General features: G+C 43.4%; 1 protein-coding gene across 4 annotated transcripts in view; it reads left to right on the plus strand.

The window, feature by feature from the left end:
- Positions 1 to 23,958, plus strand: part of VCL (vinculin) — a 106,758-nt gene that overhangs the window by 59,149 nt on the left and 23,651 nt on the right. For 2 of the 4 annotated variants that reach the window (XM_090058636.1, XM_090058633.1), the window contains exons 5-9: positions 1,483 to 1,605; positions 4,078 to 4,238; positions 17,608 to 17,701; positions 20,655 to 20,802; positions 22,810 to 22,963. In XM_090058636.1, coding sequence (XP_089914762.1) covers positions 1,483 to 1,605; positions 4,078 to 4,238; positions 17,608 to 17,701; positions 20,655 to 20,802; positions 22,810 to 22,963 — 680 coding nt within the window. The remainder of the gene's footprint in view (positions 1 to 1,482; positions 1,606 to 4,077; positions 4,239 to 17,607; positions 17,702 to 20,654; positions 20,803 to 22,809; positions 22,964 to 23,958) is intronic. The other 2 variants (XM_090058637.1, XM_090058634.1) reach the window with 1 other exon arrangement.

Below are 23,958 nucleotides of genomic sequence, written 5' to 3' on the forward strand. Positions count from 1 at the left end.
TTGCCAGATCACACAGAAATATCTTTTAAATCTTTTGTTTATAATTAAGTTCAGCCCTTGTTTTCTAGCAGTCATCCATGATTTACTAAACATTGCATGTTTTTGGTAGAAGGTCTTCTGCTGAGTTCTTATCTTTTGGAAAAAAACTACTCTCTGGTTAGTTTGTGATTTTAATTGCTTTGTTTTGTCTCTCTCTTGGACAACTTGTTCTCTGATAGTGTCTGGATCTTTGCTGCCTGAATCTGAGGTAGATATTTTCCCAATGTCCACCTTGTTCCCTTGTAAACCTGTAGAGTCAATAGGTTGTTTCTTTTGCTGTACCTGTGGACTACTTTTTATCTTAAAGTTCCCACTTGAATTTTTTTTCTATTTTGAAAGATACTTGCTTGACTCAGATGATCATAAAACACTTGAAATTTGTGATCATTATGTTATGTAGAGTAGCAGTATTATACTTCTGTGACACAAGCTGTCCTTTCTATATAGTTTATAGTTGGGTAGTAAATATTTGATCAGTATTTAATTTTTGAAACCAGGAAGTGTGTGTAGGTTTGTGTTTCGGTGTGTGTTATCCCACCAGTCTCACATTTTACCTCTAAATTCAACCTGCATGTATTTCCTGTTAGTTTAGTTTTCTGCTATTGGCAACCCTGAAATAGAAGTCTTGGTCTGACCTATGTGCTCTTCAGAACATGTAGTATTAGTTTGTATAAACCTTCAAAACCATGTCAGCTTTCCATGGCATGTTTTTAACTCCTTAAACATGTTATTGTGGAGTAAATATACTTTCAACAGTTAAGATTTATGTGGGGACCACAGTAGAATATACATCAGTCATCACATTTTCCAAGTGGTCGGGAACTACTGGGGGAACCATATATTCTTTCTCAAATAAAATAAACTAATAACATGTTATTCTGGAGTAAATATACTATTATAGTATAGTATACAATATTTTAGAATGAGGACAATTCTACTTAATGTATATTTATTTGTTCTGTCATAATGGATGCCATAATACTAGTAAAACTTCCAGACAAGTATTTTCTGAAGGCAGCACACCATGTGTCCCTGATACTGGCTGATCCCATCTTCCATTATCTAAATGCGACTTAAAGTAAAAGGAGGAAAAAGTAGTAAATCATTGTCATAAGATGATGACCTGACTGTCTTTGCTGAAGTCAGCTCTTCATTTATTCTATATCTGTATAGGTCATTTTTATCATTAGTCTTTTAAGAAGAACAAAAAAGCTTAAGAATCTTGAGGCCTATTCTCTAGGTTGAATTTCAAACAGAAACTGAATGTATAGTTTCCCTGAAGCAACTGAAAAATAGTTCAAAGTTGTTGTGCCTTGTTAAGTTTTTTGGCTTTTGTTTGGAAAGTTCAACTGTGAGAAGGTAGACTTCCTTGCAGAATGTTCAGAACTATAGGGAAAAACCGTATTCATAGCTTAATTACTTGAATTAACTCTTCTGATCTAGGAATGACAAAAATGGCAAAAATGATTGATGAAAGACAGCAGGAATTGACTCATCAGGAGCACAGAGTCATGTTGGTGAATTCCATGAACACTGTGAAGGAGCTATTGCCAGTCCTTATTTCAGGTACTTGGTCAGACTATTTAATACAATTACATACAAATGTATAATGCAGATTTGAATGGCATTGTGTTTTGTCCATTAAAATAGCAGCCTTTACGTCCCTTTTAGACTGACTGGAAATATTTAGGTGTGTGGATTATTTGTCAGTAGCTTGGAGGTGGGAAGAGAAGCTATTACACCAACTTATCCATTTCAAGTTTTGTGTACTTGCAAAAATTAACTGTATACTATTTATATGAGTTGTATTTACATGCCATGCATGTCATTTGCTGCAGTATTACATTTAATAAATATTTTAAAATAGCTGTTTGCATTAATGCATTTATATGAAAGAACTTTCTTATGGTTGACCTACCTTTTTTTAGCATCTATGCATAATGGGCCTCACAGCAGTGTAGTCTAGATGCTGCTGTCAAAGGCTGAGACATGTATACTCTTTAAAAACAAAGCAAATTAACCCCTCCTCCCCCAGATCTTCTTGTACATATGCATGCACGCGCACACGTGCGCGCGCGCACACACACACTCGGGGGAAATTGGAACCTATTCCTGCCACACTTAAGCTTCTGATGCATTTTATTCTGGGAATGGCCTAAAAGGGAAGAGGCCTCCACTTGTCTGTTTCTTGGGTGTAGAACTTACAGTCCCATTACTGAAGCAGCGTGGCCCTCTGTCAAAACTCCTGTCCTCTGCCACAGGGAGTGCTGGTCGAGCTACAGCTAGGGAGACTGAATATCTTACCCAAAATATATAGCAGTGCATAATGTTGAGAATACCTTGGCCTCTTAGTTGTTTGCACTTGTGAACAGATTTTGTTTTCCTTCTCGCCAGTGCCAGGTTTCATTTTTTTCAAGTGTTATAGTTGGGGTGGCAGTTTAAGCACTGTTTTTTTGCTTTAAGAATGTAGTACAAAATTACTCTCTCTTTCTTTCTAGTCCCTAGTACATGCTTTGTGTATGACACAAGCCATAAAGTATATCTAAACAAGTTGTCTGCTTGGAGATCCACAATGGTAGCTGTCTGAATAATAGAATTTTGGTTTGAAGGGTTTTTGACAAAGTTGTACAAGTAGAGTACAGCAGGCTTTGCCTTTGTAATGTCCTTTCAAATCCTACCTTCCTCTTGATGTTAAATTGAGTTAAATCAAAGCACTGGACAGGTTTTGGAATGGGACTGCCTTTGCATCTGCAGAAATTGAGGTACTGCTAATGACCCCTATAGCATAGCATTGTGCTTCTGTTCTAGTCTGTGAAGATGACTCCACAAAATGTAAAGGTAGTCTGAGATGAAGAAATAGCAATGTGGGGCTAAACATTGATTGTCTAATTTGGCTTTGATTTTAAATGTTCAGGCAAGGTGAAACATTTTGGACAAGAGCGCCTGTGTCTGTGTTGGTCTAGTACATTCCTGTGATTATCTTAGTAATGTGCATGGGGTTTTCCCATTGCTATTGCCCTGGCGTGAATTTTAACTGAGCAGATGGGTGTAGGAACACACAAGAATCTGAAAATTATAGGTTTATGGTATATTTTGTATTGATGCTGACTATTTGATGCATCAGTGCAAAACAGGAAAAGGAAAAGGAGAGAAACAGAAGCATCTGCATAGGAAAACTAAGAGGTGGTGGTGGTATGTGGCAATGTAATCTACTTAGCTGGGAAGTAAGAACAATGAAGATAGGGCAGCGTATGCTTTAGCATGAGCTAGAACTAGAGCAGTGGTTCTCAACCCTCAGAACCCTGAAGAGTTATGAGATCCTTTTAGGAGTGCTCTGGAATGCTGAACAATATGAATACTGTTAGGTAAGCAAACACCTACACATGACTCACAGGATAAATGCAGTGTCAAAAATTGTGGGAATCTTTACACGTGCTCCAGGGATGGGGCAGTGCTTTAATCAGAGCAGCTCTTGGGAACCACTAATGTAAAGCATTTCCAGCATCTTGTATATTCACCATCCTGCGCTTTAAAATGGCAGTGGGGGTGCTTTTAACTAAAGTTTGTTCAACAAGCATGGGGCGCTGAATACACGAGACACCAAGGCTGCTGGAACATTGCAATTAGCATGCTCAATTGCTTTAACGTGCTGTCATTACAGTGCGTTGGAGCAGGTGCCCCACATGTCTACAGGTACCCATTCCTTCTGACCCATTGTGGCCTTTCTGAGTTCTTTGCAACACGAATTGCTCCATTATTTTTCTTTAATCTAAAAATGAGTGGAAACACAGAGCTGGATTTTCTGAGGGGTGTCTTCAGTCTAAAAAGGTTTAGACTGAACGGTGAGCTAAAGTATATATTTTGAAATACTATACTTGACTGACCTAATTATACCAATGAACACGTCTTAAAGGCCTCGGACTCCATGGTTTTATTCAATCCCATTAAGTACTGTTCATGAATGAAACAGTGGGAGAGTGTCTTGTTTAAGAACTGGATCTTTTGGTGGTTTACTAATCAGTTGTACAACATTTATAGCTATGAAGATTTTTGTAACTACTAAAAATTCTAAAAGCCAAGGGATAGAAGAGGCTTTGAAAAACCGTAACTTCACAGTAGAGAAGATGAGTGCCGAGATTAATGAAATCATCCGTGTGTTGCAACTCACTTCCTGGGATGAGGATGCCTGGGCTAGTAAGGTATGTTCACTACTCCTTTTGGAAATTCTGCTTGACCTACCATAGCAAGTATAAAATGACACTTTTCAGATTATAGAGTCTGTAGATTTTATCTTGCTATACTTTTGCTATGCTTTGTAGATTTTATCTTGCTATACTGTGTGATACCATACCATAAGAGAATCAAGATAAAAGATTATCATTGGAGCTCATTTGTCTTTGAGATAATATTATTTGTGTTATTGCTTTACCTTTTTCTTAAAAAAAAAAAAACAAAAAAAAAAATCTTGTTGACTGGTTATTCTTATTTGATTTGATATAATAGAAACAAGAAGGTTATAAAAGAACATTATGTGAACTTGTTCCAATGGCTTATTTGAAGGGCTCTCTGATAGCTTTCAAGAGATTGTGATTTATGTTAAATTTGGTTTCTTTCTTTGGCGTCACAAGATAATTGTAAAATGCAGTGCAGTCTTCCCAAAGGAGGGAAGTATGTGACAGTCATACCTCATCTAGCAAAGTGGGAATAAGTTGGGTACAAAAGTTGTTCTTAAACTATAGAAATCATGCCTAAAACTGGTTTAATACGTAAGTACTCATAATCCATTATTTACCCAGAGTTGCCTTTGCAAGTGTTAGGAAAAAAGTTAACTCACAGTCATGTTGACTGAAGTTTTTTGTTTGAAAAGGCAAGGTGAAAAGTTCCACAAGTGGTGATTAACTGAGAAAATCTTTTACTTTTGCATTTACCTGAGTGTTGAGGTAGTGGATGCAGACAAAAGTGCAGCTCCCCACTGTAACTGAGAACACGTTGCAGGAAGTGTTCCGAGTTACTGTGATCTCCAAAGTTCACTGTTGGTTCCGGGGGGGAGGGAATCTAGCTGCTGGCTTCCAGCATACAGTCTGTTTCCCCTACCAATGACCCCTCCTCCAGTCCCAGCCTGTCCCTGTTCTCAGAATGGGAGTGAGACAAGGGAGCAGAGGAAACTCCTAGGGGTTCCCCCGCTGGCTCTGGACGGTGGGGTGGGTGAATTGGAGCGACCCACCTTGCCGGGGCAGGGGGGCCTACAATACACCAGCCCCATCCTCCAGGAGGGGCTAAAAACCACCAGACTGAACGCCCTCTGCTTCCCCTCTCCCTTCTGAAAACAGCTCAGAGGCTAGCAGGCAATGCAGACGCAAATTACAGAAGATGCTGTTTTGAAATGTCTTCATCTGAAACCTCATGCAATGAAATGAGGGTTCAGAGTTTTGCCAGGTTGGCCATTTTGAAACAGTCCACAGTTTTGAACTTGTATTTGGTTATGGTTATAGACCACTTCCTGTGGCCATATCAGGTGAAAATTGTCTTTTTTGTCTGCACCCAGTGTTACTGTCTGTTGTCCTTATTTCTCTCCTCCAGAAAGGGCTTTCTGGGCTGCATGCTCATTTTGGATGAGAGAGGGTGTAATCTGAGGTCCGATTAGTTGGAATGTTTACCAAATTATTGTCATGCAGGTGCAACGTGCGAGTGCTGGTGTGGTTCTCCTTTCTTTTCTTGTCACGTTTTAAAATGTCTCTGTTGCCAGTTCAGTCCCATGTCTGCTGCTCAGCAGAAGGGAACGTTGGCATCTTGGAGAAGCCGCCTATATGTGTTTACATCCTGTGTAACTACAGTTGCAAAGAAATGGCCCCTTAAATAGGTTGCTGATAGGATTTGGGGGAATAGTTGCACAGCAGCAAACAACAAACTATTTCAAAAAACATCTATAGGGATAAAAACCTGTTAGTTCACCATTATTAGTTGGTTCAGGAAACCTAACATCAAATTTGAGCAAGGGATTAAACCACGTCGGCCTACATATTGGTGTCCTGACCCTTATTTTGCATCTGAAGTATTTTACCACTACTATTTCTTTATCATGACTACTTTATGCATCTTTGTTTTTGTTCTTCTGTTTGTTTCTTACTCTTTTTCTCACCTTTTAGAAGGTAAGCTTTCTTCCAGACCATACACTTCTACTTTTATACTAAAACCAAAAAGCATGTTTGACATTTTGTGCTGTGTGCAGACTGTGTGCTGTGCATTTTTTTTCTGTGTGCCAGTTGTAACACCATACTCATGTGTATAGGTTTTTTTAAAATTATTTCAGTTGAGTGTTAGCTAGACGGCTGTATATGAAAATCAGAGTTGCATGATCGTATACAGATGCTCAGTTTTTCCTGAGACAGTTGCTGGTCTCCCAGGAGAAACCACAAGAGTATAGATGTTCAGGATGTTTCTCCAAGAGGGAAAATGGCTGTCCTGGGAGAAGAATAAGATGGGGACAGTCAGGGTTAAATCTCTCTTTGTCAAGTTATGAAAAGACAGACTTACTGAATTTGAAAGGAACACTTCTAAGTTTTTGTTTGTTTGTTTGTTTTTGTTTTTGTTTTTTTTTAAGGATAGCTTTCTGTTAATGTTTTTATTTTCCAGTATGTTACTAATATCTGTTGCTCCTGAATGTCGACCCCAAACATGCAAGAGGAAGCTTTCTATTTGTCAGGGAGCCTTTACCAAGGCTTTGAGTAATTTTACCCTTTTCAAAATTCCTGCTCTTCAATAGCAGCAACTGTCAAAATTCCTTCAGAATGACAAAAACTTTTACTAAGTATAAGTCCCTTAGTACAGTAGCTTCTGTTTTATATATACTGCGTTTACTCACATATGAGATGACCCCTTATATTTGTAGGGTTAGCTTGGATTTGAATTTGCCCCTCTTTCTGCTGCTATATCAGGGAGAATAAATCTGAGTCAGGTAGCCCCCTTCCTTTTTGTACCCCCCACCACCTTCCCCTTGCAGTTCTTTCCCTTGCTCCTTACTGTCAGATCCTGCTCTCCCTGAGACATGGAAGGGCAGACTTGAAAGCACTGACCTTGAAATAAACAGTTTATTTTATAGGCAAATTACTACAGGTATCCATAGACTTAGACTTAGTTAATCTAGAATGATGCATTTTACCTTTTTTAAAACGGTTGCAAGTTTTAGCACAGGTACTCCGTAAACATACTTGTAAAAACAGCACTTTGGCACATGCTTATACCAACTACAAATGATGCATGATGTTAGTCCAAAGGCAAAAGACTCATGATTTACCATACAGTTCATTGGACTGGGCCCCATCAGTCAACAGCATTTCAAGCCTTTGTGATCCCACAGCTCAGTACTACTCGATGTGTGTGTGCATTCAAGATATTCCCCACAAGTGATCCATGTGATAATTAGTCCGTCCCCCCCTCCCATGACTGGAACCAGGTGTTCTTGTTATAAAACCTAGGATATCCCAAAAATGTATACGCAGATGTAGTGCAGGGCAGCATAGTCCAACTTCACCTCATGGAGGGCAAGATCACACTAATCATCAGGAATCTTGGTTTTCTTTGATAAAAATAGCAAATTCTCTGATAAAAATCCTCATTTAAAATTAAATACCACTATATACATAGGTATCAATTAAGCACAATGTTTTATTTGATATATTTACAATTTTAAAGAAGTTTTGAAGCCTACTAGTTCCTCAGTCAGTATAATAAAATAAATTCTAAATATGTATAAATTTTGGAATTTGACTTTGGGGTTTTTATCATAGAAAATCAAAGCTCCCTCTGCCCCCTGAGCTGACCAGGATGCAGGTCCCAGACCCCTTACTCCCCACTCACAAACCCCAGGCCCTGGCAGAGGGGCCCCCAGCCGCCAGGTCTATGGGGCCAGAGACCTGGGACCACTTCCCCCTGCCCCCTGCAGCAGTAGCTGAGCCCTGACGGTTGCCCACAGGAAGCAGTGGGTGCTGTGGCAGATTGGGGCATGGAGCCCAGCTCCCCCTTCCCTGTGGGCAGCATGGCCAAAGTAGAGCCCCTTGTGTTGGGGGGAGGGTGGGTGCGGGCTGCCTGCTGCAGGCTTAGGCAGGGGGCTGGCTTCCTGCCACTGTGCTCACTCCTAGGGGACTGTGGAGGGCACGTGCCCACCAAATATGTGTGCGGGATGGGGGCAGGTGTGGGCTCCCTGCCCTGCTGCCCTCTGCCTGGGACCTGCATGCCGCTGCAAGCCCCGCATCACCCTGGCAAAGCGCCCCGTATCCACCTGGCAGCACCGGGGGTCACAATCCCCAGGGTCTCTGCAGCCCAGTGGGTGGGACGTGGCATGGCAGGGCCACAGGATGGGGAGCCCAAGCCTGCAGTGAGCAGCCTGCACCCACGCCATGCATGAATCTGGGGGCACATGCCCCTTATTGCCCTCCCAGGAGTGTGCGCAATGGTGGGGAGCTAGCTTCTCCTGCCCCCCAGATGACCTGCCTGCAACCCTGTCCCACTCGCTGCTGGGGCCCTGTGGCCATGCATTCTAGCCCCAATCCCCGCCCAGACTGGGCAGCAGGCCCAGCCCTGCCCAACTCCCTCCCTACGTCACTATGGGGGCCTCAGTCCCTCCCCGCACCCCACCAGACTTACCTGCAGGAGCTGCTCTCCAGGCTGCTTGGCAGCTATATGCCCGTACATGCACATGGTGCCCCCAAGCCTGACTGCTCTCCTTCTGTATCCCCAGCCCCTTTCAGGCTGGAACTCTGCCAGCCTGCAAGAGGTCTTTGCAAAAGTCCATAATCTGTGTGTTTCTCCATTAAAATGAAAAATCCAAGTTTTTTTCGGGTAAAAGGAAAATCTGCGTTTTTCTCTGTTTTTCCTGTGGGAAATGGAAAACCCGATCCCTGCTAACCATATGCACCAGGCTGAGAGAGGGATTCTGGGTGAGCTCTTTGGGGCCCTGTTTGGTGAAGTTTGTCAGACATTTAAGGCTAGTGAAGAGACAGGTCATTGGAAATGGAAAGAAAGGCACAGCTTTGCTGTGGGAAAGAAGAAGTTGAAATGTATGCAGTATACTGCTTTATTATGACTTGTAGCAGTTTAATGATAAACAGTGTATTTCCTTGTATGCAATTATAGGACAAAGGGCTTTTTTCCTCGATGCTGATTGCGGGGGACATCATCTTGTATTTAAGTAGATACAATAGATTATTTATCAGAAATTCCCATGATTTTTATCACAACTTCACAGTTCTAGTGCATGGAAGACCAGGAAGCTTCATAGTCCGTAATGAATTCAGCAGAAAGTAGGACTGTGCAAAGCTTTGGTCCCTGATTCGATTCAGCCTTATTCAATGGCTGAATCTCTGAATCCAAATCGAATCGGGAGACCCTTTAATCTCTCTGAATCGAATTAGAACCCTCTGAATTGATTCAGAAAGATTTGACAATTTGGACATAGACACAGCTTTAAATGTTTTTTCTACATACCTCAAGGCTCGTGAATGCTGGGTCGGATGGAGCATTCCACAGGAGCGTGGGAGGCTTCCCAGCCAACTCAGCAGCAGACCCAGAAATGGACCAGAAGCACTTCCAGTCCACTTCTGGGTCTGCTGGGGAACATGCCCCACCATCCACCCCACCATCACAGCATTCACAAGCCGCGCCTGCTACCTCGAGGTATGTAGAAAAAACATTTAAAGCTGCGTCTATGGCTGAACTGCTGATTCTCCGAATTAGCATCAAATCTTCAGATTTAGATTTGGCCAGATAAATTGGGGACAGTGATCTGAATCAATTAATTAAATCACTGTCCCCAGTGTGGGCTGAATCTGAATTGAATGTGGCCCGTTTTGCACACCCGTAAGTAAGTTAGAGGTTAATAATTCTTAATATGTGTGAATAGCTTCTTTGTTATAATAATGCAGGTAAAGATTTTTTTTTATATAATGGTTCATATTTTGACAGTGTCTCTCAGGGGAAAATGTTAGTCGGAATACATAATACATAAGTATGTTCTGTGGCTAGTATACCAAGTATATTGTGGTGCTCCCTAACTAAATTCAGAGTATTTTAATAATCACTTTTATTTCAGCTTGTAGGATGGTGGCAGTTTGCCAGGATTTTGGAAATCCAGCATTGGGCACTGCCTGTGTACTGAACTTTTCATGGTATCAAGGATATTAAATGTTACAACTGAGCAGGTGTGAGAAAAAATACAAGCCCTTGATTAGGCCGTCTTGCCAGTAGTCACATACAATAGACTTTCCTTTTCCATTTTGTATACATGCCAAATGGCTGATTAGAGGAGGGAGGAGCTGCTACTTTATTTCCCCTTGTACCTGTTGCATGTATCTTGTGGTAAAAAAATATTCCTCCAGAAAGGGGAGGAAATTAAGTTAAGAGAAAAGGCTAGAAGGAGGAATTCTTAGTGGGGAGGGAGGGACTGTGCAATTATAACAGTGTTAATGAAAAGTTCAAGCAAATTCCAACACTGTTTCATAGCCTGGTTGTGAGTAACAGCTATAAGTAATAGATCTGTAATTATAACTACATAGAAATATACTTAAGTTCTTCCAAACCTATTTGCTACTGACTGAAATCCCCTGGAGCGTTGTGGGTTGTGACATCGCATTCATAGTACCATGAGCTGTCACTTATGTTACTCAAGATGGGTTGAATACTTATCTAGAATCAAGGTGCTGGATAAACATGGGCATTTTTCTTAGGCAGAAATCAATAGTTATTTTAACTGTCTAGCTACACCTTTTTTTTTCCCTTTAAAAAAAAAAATTGCAGTGTATTGAAAAAATCCTGTAAGGTGAAACTGGGATAAAACTACATACAATAAAACTGAGTGTACAAATGTTAGTTTTTCCTTTGTTTTTCCCTACTTCTTTCTCAGCCTGTAGCTGTATGCTGCTGCATTGTTAACTGCATGTAACTCATTCTTCAGCAGAGGAGTCAGCCTATAGTGAATAAGGAATGGATTCTACAAGGTCCTGAGCCCTCAACTCACAACGAGCGCTCTGGGAAGCTGGGAAGTGTCCAGTACCTTGCAAGATTGAGCTTTGTGTGGTGACTAAGCCAGCTGTTATGCCAGAAAGTTGGACTTGCTGTACTTCCCTCATCATTCCCTTCTTTGGTAAAGGAATGAAGCTATTTCTCAACTTCCCTAGACTGAGTTTGTATATTCAGTCTCTGCAGGGTTTCTGAGTTTTCCTTGCATATAACACTACTGCCAATATACATTTTGGACTAGAATATATTCTGAGGGATTTGGAAAATATCTAGTAGGGGCAGAAGTATCACAGAAGTGGTAACTTGATCTGGATGTTATCTTCCCTGCAAAGGGCCCATTCTTTTTTGCTCCTCCTCTCAGGCAATGGTTATTCTGCTTGTGCAACTTATTTTTTCTAGGCTTTCTGAAAAACCCCCAAAACCAAATAGGTTTCTTCCTGTTGCTGCAGCTGCTTTGTGGGAAAGCTTTGCACTTCTCTACATGGGAAAAGGTATGTTGCTATAACAGCGAATATCCCAACTGAAGATGAGCTTAGACTGGAAAAAGTACATGTTACTGATGTAATTGCATCAGAGCTGTGAATTCCCCACTCTGAATTTGCATTATTGACATGCCATGAATAGATGCCATTAATGCAGTTATAGGGGAGTTATAGGGGAGACGAAAATGGACCTGAAGGAAGATTGAAGTTCAAAATGTTTCAGCGCACAACATACTAAGCAAGAGTGTTTAAAAGTTATGCCCTAGATAAGCTTTCAATTCCAGGTCCTTGTCTACTGGCCAGGATCTATCTATAAAACCATACATTTCAATGATCTCTGCGCTCCAGTTGTCTCTCCAAGTATGATATGGTGGTAAGAGATCCGTGCACCAAAGGGATGAGGTAATGACAAATACTGGCATGTTCAGCTAAGGAACCTATTTTCATTGAGGATGCCTGCTAAAAAAGAAGCTTGCATTAAGCAGAATGAACATTTAGAGAGCAGTCTTTTGCATTATTGTTCAAAACCCAGTCACACTAATAGCCTGCAGCAATGACTTCAGCAGGCCACAAGTGCTTTCTAGGCAGTCCTGGGTATGAAGTAAAGATGAAAAAGCTAACATCTAAAAAAGTCCTCAAAAACAAAACAACAAAGATTTGCTTAAATTAGATGTAATTGAACTTATTAGCTCTTAGAGTGAGCTCCCTAGCAGGAAACTTAAATATCCAAGAAGAGAGCTTGACTGGTGACAGAAAGGGAGGAGCTATAGCAATCTGTGATCGTTCTTCTGTCACTTTCGGGGAATCCCAGAAATAGGTGTATTGGCCACGTGCTATTCACAAGATTTTAAGTGCAGAATAAACACTTTGTGGCCAAATGAAAAAGGTGAAAAAATACTGAGAAATTCTACACTTGCAGTTCTAAAAATTAAAATATCTGTGAAAAAGCAAAAAACAAAACAAAAATCCAAACAAAAAGCCTCAACCAAAAAACAGTTTGATCAAATTTGAGATTCAATTACAGAAGTCTGTAATCAGTGGCACTTTAGCAACCACAGTTACATAAATCAACAAAGAAGATAACAGTTAACAGAATTAACTTTATGTACTTTTCTGGCATGATGATAACATAGATTAGAATGGGTGATTCCTTCAGATGGCAGGACAGTTCTGTTGAGCTGTCAAAGGCCATGCACACAATCTTTCAGAAGAGATCATTTTAACAAATAATAGATAAAAATACTAAAATTCAAAGTACTATAACCTATTTTAATTATATTTCAAATAACATTTTTGTCCTGATTTGTTTGGTTTTTTTGTGAGCAGTGTATGTGGCAGAATGCCACCTCTGTCCCTCCCCAAAAACTCTGCTCTGTGACAGTTTGATTAATATGGGCCCTACAGAGGGCATCCCATCTCTTTAGGTTACCTGAGTTGGATACATTCCTGAGGGAGTGGGGAAACCTGCTCTCTCTGCTTAGGTGACTGGCATCACATACCTGGGTGAGGGGCTTATGCTCCCTATTGTTCTGAGCAATGCCAGCCTGACTGGGAAGGGACTAGAGACCCTGCCAGTCTACCTAAAAACCAGTGATGCATTTCAAATGGGTTGGCTGGCAGGCAACAGGTGCTGGCCTTCATTGGACCAGGTAAATGAGGTCATAAGGTTAAGGACTGCCCAGGAGGAGGAGCAGTAGCCATGATGAAAACTCAGAAAGAGAAGAGCTGGACCATCTGAAACTTGCTCTTTCTCTTGAAACTCATGTTCAGTGAACTGCCTGCCTCCAGAGGGAATCTCCACCTGCCTCTGGATGATACTTGTGAGTAAGCTACCTGAGATGGAACTAGATATATAGCTTGCAGTAACTCAGAGGCGTGATCAGAGGCTACCCAGCCATACCAGTTTGCTCTATGGGATTTCTCTGATATTGTTCTACCCTGTACCCTATTGCAACCCTACCCCCTGTAACCAGTAAAGTTCTCCTTTGTACCTATTAACGCAGACTTACTGGGAGTGGGTCTAGATTATGCCTTGGGGTGCCCTTGGTTTGGCTGACTAAGGGAGACTACTATTTGTGTTTCAGACTGAGAGAAGTACCCAGAGTTCTTGAAGTGGGTCGAGTACCCTCAAGGGCTACCAGGCCTGTGTTTCCCAGGGGGCACAGGGCCAGGATCAGTTCAGACCCTGGGTGGTGGTGGTGTTACCCCCAGTCTAGCAGGTATACTCCAGGAAGGGGGTTGGTGAGATGCTTGGCGCCCCCAGGGAGGCACTCAGAGCCTGGAAGTTGGTCGGGCCCAGTGAGTTGGGTGGCTCGGTGCAGGATCACCCCCTACTGGCCTGCCACAGTATACATAGAGGCAATTGTATAATAGCTCAAAATAAAGTATGTTGGTGGGATGGGATTGGGAGGGTGTGGGTATGTAGGGGGACATTATGCTCGTGTGTGGGGAGCTGCCCATATGCTAGGTTGTAGGAACCAGCCAAGGGTGGGAAGAGGGAGGGGAGGCAGGGGGTGCATGCAGCAGACCTCACTTGGGTGGTGCAGCTATGGTCAGCCCCTACCCCACCATCCAGTCCACAGTGATCCCTGTGGTACTCTGCACAAGGCCAAGCCCCTCCTTGCCTGGGACAGGCCTGCACCCATATCATGCCCATTGACGGTCCCCACCTCCATCCCAGCACTGGCCTCAGCCAGCATACACAGCTTCCTGGTGGCTGCCCAGATACTGCTTGCCTTCCCCCACCTCCAGTGACTCTTTCTCATGCCACTGCTGCACTGCTCTGGGCAGCAGGTAGTGTAAGGAAGCAGCGGTGATCATGGGGATGTGTGCCTTGCACCCTATGCCCAGTTAGGTGGGGGTGGGGAAGCTGCAGCTGTATGGCTCCTGTCCCAACAGGTGGGGCTCTGGCTCCAGCTTCAGGTCCTGGCTGCCTTCCACCCTCTCAGTCACCCACAGGTGTCTGTTCATTGCACCAGTTGGGCAGAGTGGGTGGAAGGCAGTCAGGGGCTGGGGCTGGAGCCACCTGGCTGCAGCATCTTCTCTGCCTGACTGGGCTTGTGGTGCCTGGCACACACCTGCACAGCTGCTGCTGCCTTCCTGAACTATCTGATGCCCAGAGTGGTGCAGCAAGGGGAGGGGAGGAGGAGCCACTGGAGGTGGGGGCAGGGGGGGAGCTGAAGAGTAACTGGGTGGCTGCAGCAGCAGCACTGGGAAGCTGTGTATACTGGTTGGGGCTGGGGCTAGTGTGGTGGCATTGGCAGGCACAGGGTGGATGCAGGTGGGAGCATGGCGTGGGTAGGAGTGTATGGGACCGAGCCCCATATGCGGCAGCCGTGGGTGAGATGCATCCAACTGGTGGGCCATATTTTGTGTGCCCCTGACAAAATGGAAAATACGTGTTTTTTGTCTTTAAGTTTTACATGGACTTGAATTGGAAGGAATTATTTTTAATTTGCCCTCTTAAGAATCTCCAAGGCAAAGTTTAAAGGTGCAATCTCATATTACACAAACACAACCACATAGATCTTCCCTTTTAGAAAGTTCCTTTAGGAATAGGTGACTACATAAAGGTGACTAGGTGTTGAGGCCATAATATTGCAAAGACATATGTATTCCTAATTTGTAGGCTCGTGAGTCTATTATGCAGTGTTGGAACTTTATTAAAGACTCTTGTGACAGATCTGTTTGCCTTTTAAATGTTTTGGGTTTTTTTAATATTTATGGAGCAGCTGGCTTATTCATTGCGCATTGAGACCTGAAGTTCCTTTAGTCCTCATCTGAAACATAACAGAATCATAGAAAGGTAGGGCTAGAAGGGACCTATGTAAGTCATCCAGTCCAACCCCCTTACTCAGGCAGGATCATACCTATCCAAACTATCCCATACAAATCTTTTTTATAACTTGTTGCTAAAGTTACACAATCAGCTTTGTCACATAAGTATAAGGCATCACACCCTAACCTGCCACTGGTAAACCAGGGGGACAATGGCAGTTGACAGCTATAATCATCACAAGTGATAATACTTAAGACTACTAACATAAAGTTATTAAGAATTAAGCACAGAATTAGCAAACTGTAGAGATCAGAAGGTGATGACCACCAGCATATTCTGTACTAAACCTCCCCAACCTGGGTCTTGTCCTTGGCTCTGAATCTTATCGATCTCTCTCTTTGACAAGACTGCAAGGGAGCAGGTTCTCATAGCGAGGCTTTCTGCTAAGTGCTATTCCACTGGCTCTGGAAAGCAGTTCCAGGCCCATACTCTGAGCCACCTAGAAACTCTAGTATGGCATGAGGTGACTTTGTAGAGATGGATACCAGAGCACATAGGCCTGCATAGGTCAGTCTGTGGTCAATCTTTTGACTCTGCGGCCCTGACGAGTAGCATGGGACCAGTGATTTCTGGAACTGGGATCCATATGCACCCCCTCTCCCACACTGCCCCTGGCTGGCTCCACATGCTGGGATCAATTCCTGTTCACCCTCCCTTGGCACCAAACTTTCAGACCTATGGGGATGCCCACAGGTGAGACTACTCCAGGGGCTGGATCTGGCCCAGAGGCCAAGGGTTAGATTATAATCAAGCCCTTGAACTGGGAGTCAGTAGAGGTCATCAAGCAATGACTTTGTGTTGATAAGAGCATACATACCACAGTGATTAAGTTTAGGGATGACACTAGCTCAGAAAAATTGGTGTGTTGGTGTTAGTGTGCCCCATACAGTTCAAGATACTGATCCCTGCCCCAGGGACTTTGCGGTCCAGAGCTCTTTGTTATGTTGGAGTTGTATTAGGGGCCAGAGTTCCTCTCTTAACCTGTGCTGTTGGGTAACAGAACTCTGCATAAAGCTGCTGGAAGTCTGACTTGATAATACAGCTTTGAACTTCACATTAAACAAATTTGCTACCTTTTATCATACATTTGTTTAAGAGCTGTTTCCTGGCCTCCTCTCTAATCTCCTACTCAGTGGTTCTTGTATTTTCCTATTGTATATACATCAGACAGAAAACTCACAATGACTTCTGGTGGAGAGTTTGCAGATGAGCCAGTGACAGGCTCATGCAGAGAAAGGAGGACTAGATGTTTTTGGCCTTTTCTAAGCAAAGGAGCTTAAGTGAGCTGATAGTGGCCAGATGGTCAAAATAGGGGCGTCTTTGACAAAGGTGTAGTGTCATGAGTTGGTTAAAGTTTTTAAAAAATGAAAAAGCCCATAAACATGTGCATATGTAAGTCTCTGATGACTCAAAGCTCTCACTATTTGTAAATCCTAATAGTTGGCCGTGAAGCCATCTTCTCCCACCTTCTTCCTCAAAGGTAATGAATGCATGGTAGCTTGTTTCTAGCTTGAAAGGTGGGTAAGTTGCAAAAATGTAAACACTCAACAGATTAATCTGAGAAAGGACATTAAAATAGTAACTGAAATTCTGCCTCGAAGATTACTAATCCCATTGGTATAAAGTTGGTGGGTGGAAAAGTTCTAAATCATAATTTCATTTGGTAGTGCAGTCCCTAAAACATTTTATGTACACTTATACTTATGTTGGGGAGCTAATGGATTGTTAGAGCTTTTGTTTTTGGGAGGTATAACAATAGGAAAATGAGTGAACAAACAAAATAACAACTTGCATGCAAAACTTTTTTTTTTTTTGGTTTTGCATTTTTGGGCAGGATGAAAACATGTCTGTTGGTTTTAATCTTAAAGAAAGAACTGTAACCAGGGCCGTCCCTAGGGGGGAGGCAAATCGGGGCGACTGCCCCAGGCCAAGTGCTTTGCGGGGCCCCGCGGTCAGTGCTGTATAGGCCTCACTGTGGCTGCCATGCACTGCCACTGCTGAGGATTGCTGGCTCCAGCCACTCGCCTCCCCCTTCCCCCCTGTGCCCCTGTATGTCCCGGGCCTTGCACACCCCTAGGGATGGCTCTGCCTGTAACCTGCTAGTATCAATACGTTTGGGGGTTGTTTTATAAAAGCTTTAAATGCAAGCAGATTGTGCTTCAACTTCTGTCTGTTTTGATCGTTAGCTATCTGTGGTTTGAAAACTGAATGAATGTGATTGATTTCTTTCTTGCAAAGGACACTGAAGCCATGAAGAGAGCTTTGGCCTTAATCGATTCCAAAATGAACCAGGCAAAAGGATGGCTAAGGGATCCTAATGCACCAGCAGGTATTTTAAAATCACCCCAAATACAGCATTCAAACTCTTAGGGCAAGGGCAGGCAAAGTCTGGCCCACAGGCTGGATCTGGTTAGCAGCGGACTCCATTTCCCAGCTACCTGTGTACATCTCTGGTGGGGAGACCCCAGCCACATTGGCCCATGAAAGCACAAGGCTGGGGTTGCCATGGAAACCAGCCTCACCCCACTAGCAGGGTGTGCAGCAGGACAGGGCAAGGGGCTGCTCCAGAGCTGTTGGGATCTTGCAGCAGGGGCAGCTTGCTTCAAGGCCAGGGCAGAGCTGCAATCTGTAGGCGGTACACTCCAGACAGGGGTGGAGGCAGGGGATTGCAGCTCTGCCCTGGCTCCTTGCAGTGGCAACAGCCTGGTTTGGAGCAGGGGCAGAACTGTGATCCTTGTGTGCCCCTGCCTGGAATATGCAGGCTGCACATTGAAGCTCTGCCATCGCCTTGCCAGTGGTGACGGTCTGGTCTGGTCTGGAGCAGGGGCAGAGCTGCAATCTGCTGCCTGTGTGCCCCTGCCCGGAGTGTGCCAAGCTACAGATTGAAGCTGCTCCCATCTCAAGATCCCAGTGGCTCCAGAGCAGCTCCCTGTCCTGCTCTGCTGCATACCCTGCCAGCGCAGCTAGGGCTGGTCTCCATGGCAATCCCAGCCTTGAGCTTTCACAGCACAGCTGTGGTTGGGATCTCCATGGAGACCAGCCACAGCAATGTGGGCAGGGGCTGCTGAAAAATAGCTGGATTGGCCATTTTGCCTCCCCCTGCTTTAGGGCATTTATACATGTGCTTCGGAGGGGGAGGAAGGGGGCACTCTCAGAGCTGTTCTAATTAAAGTGCCTGGAACATCATGTGCATTGGCAGGGGCACTTTAAAGTTTCTCAAATGAGCTTTAGTTAAACCATTCCTGCTGCCATTTTTCAGCATGGGGTCACTGATACATCTGACACTGGAGTCTGCTGGAGTGCAGTAATTACCGCACTCCAGCAGACTATTAATCGAGTTTGCTCTGACTTGTAATTAGAGTGTATCAGAGCAGCCTCTCTGCATACGTAAAGGCGCCCTTAATGTCTAAATGACTGTTTGTTTAAAGGGAAAAAATGCAAAGATAATGTTCCTGGAATATTGTTAATGCACTGATATGGGATTATTTTGAACAAACTTTTTCAGTTATATTCTTTTCTTTTCTTCAAATATTAATATAAAACAAATAATGTATATATAAAGTGCTCCATAATGTTTTGCTTTTTTTGTTGGCCAAATCATATAGTTTAAACTATGGTAAATAGTACTTTTCCTATATGTTCTGCTTAGAATGATCCAACCAACTAGTTTCATCCAGCACGCAGAGTCCACCAACAAATTGTGCCCTACCCACCCCTTCCCATGAGGGTGGGAGCGAGGCGCCCATGTGTACACATAGCCAAAAAACCGTAGTGGGCAGAAGGGCTGGCTAGCCAGAATGGAGCTTCTGCAGGGGGCTGCTGCTGCCACTGCTGCAGTCCCTAGGGACTTGCTACGCTTTCCTGGTCTTCTGCTGGCCCTGGGCAGCATGTAGGGACATATCAGCAGAAAGGCTTTGTGGTGCTGGGGCTGGTGGCAATGCAGAGCCTGTGCCCAGGGTTACAAAGGATGGCAGCAGCATGGAGCTTGGGTGGGCAGCCTGTGGGTGTGAGGGAGAGCAGGGCACGCAGCCCTGGCAGGTGGTGACAGCAGCATTACGCGGGGCACTCAGGGCGCAGGCACCCAGTGGGGTGCGGCTCCAGCCAGTGCTGCACATCGCAGTGAGGGGCACAGCCTTCACTGGGCTGCCTGCATCACTGGTGCTCCCTGCCACTTATGCACAGCTCCTGAACTTGCATTGCAGGGAGGGAAGCCCCACATGTTGGAGGTAGCTGCCTTCCCTGCCCCACTGGGGCTGTGCTGCGTGGGGGGGAAGTCCCAGGCGCCTTGGCCCCTAGTGGGGCAGGGAAGTCACCAGCTCCAGCACCTGGGGCTTCTGTCTGGTGCTGCACAGCCCCAGCAGAGAAGGCAGCTGTCTCCAGCACATGGGACCTCCCTTCCTGCTGTGTGAGAGCAGGGGCTGTGTGTGAGTGGCAGGGAGCACCAGTGGCCCAGTGGAGGCTGTGCCCCTCGCTGAGATGTGCAGCACTAGCCAGAGCCACGACTCACTGGGTGCCTGCACCCTGAGTGCCCTGCCTTCTGCTGTGCCGTGGGGAGAGTATGAGGGGGTCCCCACCCCCTCAACTTCCCTCACACCCACACCCTGCCACCACAATCCCCCACGTGTATATACAACCCCCCCACACACCCCATGATACACACCCTACCACCCACACACACCATACACGCACCACACTCATCCTACTGTACACCCCTCCATATGCAAAACTAAGAATTTATTTTTGAGTTATTATGCAATCATCTCTATACACGCATGCAAACACAAATCATGACAATCATTTTTGTTGTAATAAAATTAAAATACTGTTTGTTATAGTAGATGTTTGACTTTTAGTGTATGATTTGGTTTTTTTCTGGTTCTAAGATGGCGACTCCCCTCCCAAAAGGAGTATTTCCAGGGAACAAGGGGAAGGACTTCTGGTAGCAAGGGTTAAGGGTGGGACTTCCGGTCCCAAGATGGTGACAAGGGGCGGGACTATCAATCTGGCCCTCAACAGTTCACCAAACCTCATTAAGCGGCCCTCCACCGAAAATAATTGCCTGCCTCAATCTAAAGCAACATTATAGTGTCGCAGAAACATTGTCTTACAATAAGGTATTAGATTTCTTGCACTGTGTGCCTACCCTATCATTTCAATACATGTACTTTCCTCCCTGAATGAAGTGTAATTAGGGAAGCAGGTCATGATGGAACTAGCAGTTTCCCCTTATTAAATAATGAATATCTTACATTGAACATGTTGTTGGCTTTTTTGCATGGTAGGTGATGCTGGTGAGCAAGCAATAAGGCAAATCCTTGATGAAGCTGGAAAAGTGGGAGAACTGTGTGCAGGCAAAGAGCGCAGAGAGATTCTGGGAACCTGTAAAATGCTGGGCCAGATGACTGATCAAGTAGCTGATCTTCGAGCCAGGTAAATCTCTTGTTACTACTCAAACAGTAACTCTTCTACTATTAAAACAATTGTAGAATTGAACCTTCGTTATACCGCTATTTAGGGTGGGACGTTCATTGCTATAGTAGAACAGGGCAGTTTTTTGTGAACAGTTTTTTGTTCTGTTAACCCTGGTTCTATTGAGGCTTCTTCACATTGATACGTAACTTCTTATTTACACGAGTTCTTGGGACAATACCAAACGATAAGGTTTAATCAGATAATGCAGGCTTTTCTTAACTGAGCATATGGCAATATAACCGGGCACTAAAAAATCTCTAGCAGATACAGAATTTTCAACTCCTTTGCTAAATATTTTCCACGAAAAGAAGGTGCCTTTTAGGAATTAGCTTGCATCATCCGAGTTATAATATTCTAGTCCTTGGGATTTCATTAGATGATTCATTTCATTAGAAAGTAGCAGTTGTTCAGATGAAAAAAATCATTTTTGTCTTTTTTTTTTACTTCCCTTCTTTTAGATGGACTTTAGAACAGTTCTTCTGGTTTATAGCAGTTTACTATCTGTGCCCATGTTGAGTCAATCGTTATTCTTAAAACTTTAGTTTTATGAGAGGCGAATCAGACTCGGTGTCAGTTTTGGAGCTTTTGATTCCAAGTTGGTACAGCATTTTTTAGCAATATATGATTAAGGGTCTGCTCATCTTGAGGTGGCTGGCTGATTTCACTGGCAGATTTTAGTGTTACTTCACTTTGAAAGCAGCTGTCTGAGTCACATAAAATTATGTATACGTTTATTTGAAATTAAACCAGATTTTTGTGTAGGTCAAATTGTTCTCCCCATAAAATGACAATTTGTGTTCACTTCACTGGCCTGGGACCTCTGAGAAAAATAAGACTTTTTGGCTGCACAGGGATTCATGCCTGTGTTGACCAAACGGTTGAAGTATCTTAACTTCAATGTCTGCTAAAATGTGTGAAGAAGCATCTCTTTTATATCTGGCCTAGCCCTGGTGACAGGAACTTTAGACCAAACATCATACAATTACTCACATCTTCTGTTAACCTAAAAAAGATTTTGTCAGAAGAGGGCAGTTTAGGTTGTGTAAATCCTAAATGTAGGTTGTGTAAATCCTACTACTTAAGCTGCTTTGCAAATATAACTTACCACATCTAAAACCATAAGGTGTGTGAGCACATACTTAATATATTATCTTCAGGCATGGGAATCGTCCAAATAATGGTTCTAATTCTCCTTTTCCACATACTGATTGATTTTTGCATATCTTCTTAATAACCTTCCCTGAGGTTTCCAGTTCACCCAGAAGTTTGTAATCCACCTAGTAATCTGCCTTTTGACATGAAAAAACAATGGATCCAAGGATGTCTCCATTTATAATAGCTTAATTTAACAGAGTCAGTTCAGTCTTATTCTAAGATGCAGCAGAACATAATTTGCACAGATGCTGCAATTCCAGCTGCTGTAATGTAATCTTTATGGTCATGCTGTCTAGAGGCAGCAGAGGAGTTCTGTTACATCTATTACAAGCCTTACTTGTACTTTAGATGGGAAATCTTTAATAGATATAAACTGGAAAGTTTCTCAAAATAGATACAAAATGCAAAATTTTGGACACAGTGTATTTTTATTAAAATAGTAGGTGATGGAACTAATTCTGTAGAAGTTTCATGTATTGCACTTTTTTCCAAAACAAGCACATAGCTGAAGTCAAGTAATTTTGTGCAACTGCCCCAGAAGGTCCCTTTTTCTTTTTCTTTTTTTTATTATATCTTAAAGAAATCAGTTCTCTTCATGACGCTACAGACAAAATTATAGACAGAGACAGACAGCTCTTCTCAGTTGAGTATTTGGCTGATTCCAACTTCCTAGTACAGTTCTTAAAATCTATCTCTTGACCGACTTTGTTATATTGTGACTATTGTAAGAATAAATTAATAATTGATGGCTGGTCTTCATGCTTTTGTTTTAACCTATGGTATTTATGATTGTCATTATACTTAAAATAGAGGACAAGGTGCTACACCAATGGCCATGCAGAAAGCACAGCAAGTGTCTCAAGGTCTGGATTTGTTGACAGCAAAAGTGGAAAATGCAGCCCGTAAACTGGAGGCCATGACTAACTCTAAGCAGGCAATTGCTAAAAAAATAGATGCTGCTCAGGTACTGTTCATATTGTTGTAATAAACACTTCAGTATTTTCCCAAGCTGCTACTTTGTACTCATAATGAACTGTTGCAGGTATCTTGACACAGAATGTGGTTACGCCACATGAAGAATGCATGAGAGACATTTTTTTGTGTACAAATAAATCTTTCCAATTACGCTATCTGGAGGAAACACAGGAGTTCTGTTACTGGTTATCACAAATCTACTTGTACAGTAGATTCTAATTAGCTAATAGATGTAAACAGATGAGCTTCTAAAAATAGGGGGAAAATGCAAATTTTGGACATGACATTTTCTTTGTTTAGCACCATTGCTAATCTTTTGGGAAGTTCACATGCTCAAATGCTTTCTGTGGAGATTTGTATGTAGACTTAGCATAGGGGAAGGCAATTATTTTTGGCAGAGGGCCACTTACTGAGTTTTGGCAAGCTGTCGAGGGCTACATAGGTAGCCCACCCCTTGACAGATGCCCCTCCCCCTGGTTGGCATCTTGCAACCGGAATTCCCCCCCCTTAACCCCTCTGACCTTTGCCACCAGAAGTCCCTCCCCTTGCCCACGGAAATATTCCTTTCAGCAAGGGATTTTGCCATCTCAGAACTAGAAAAATACCAAATTATATTCTAAAAATTGAACATTTACAACATTCATTAATTTGGTTTCAAAAAATATTTTTGTCCTTATTTACATGTAGTGTAGTGTACATAGAAGTGATTGCACAATAGTGTCAAATGAAGTCTTACTCTTGTATACTGTGGGGGTTTGGGGGCATGGAGGGTGGGCATTGGCGATGTTTAGGGGTGCACCCCCTTGAAAGTGCCAACTGCAAAATCGGAAGTGCATTTCCCTCTTTCCCCCTCGTTGCACGGACACACACACACCCTCCTGCTCCTTGCCCCGTGCTCCTGCAGTCCAGTGATGCAGCGGGGGGGCCATGTGGTCCTGGAGTGGCTGGCAGGTTGGCAGGGAAACCTTGAAAGTGGTGGCAGGC

This window comes from Crocodylus siamensis, chromosome 7, assembly GCF_052110815.1.
Source record: "Crocodylus siamensis isolate JL-2025a chromosome 7, ASM5211081v1, whole genome shotgun sequence".
NCBI lineage: Eukaryota > Metazoa > Chordata > Crocodylia > Crocodylidae > Crocodylus > Crocodylus siamensis.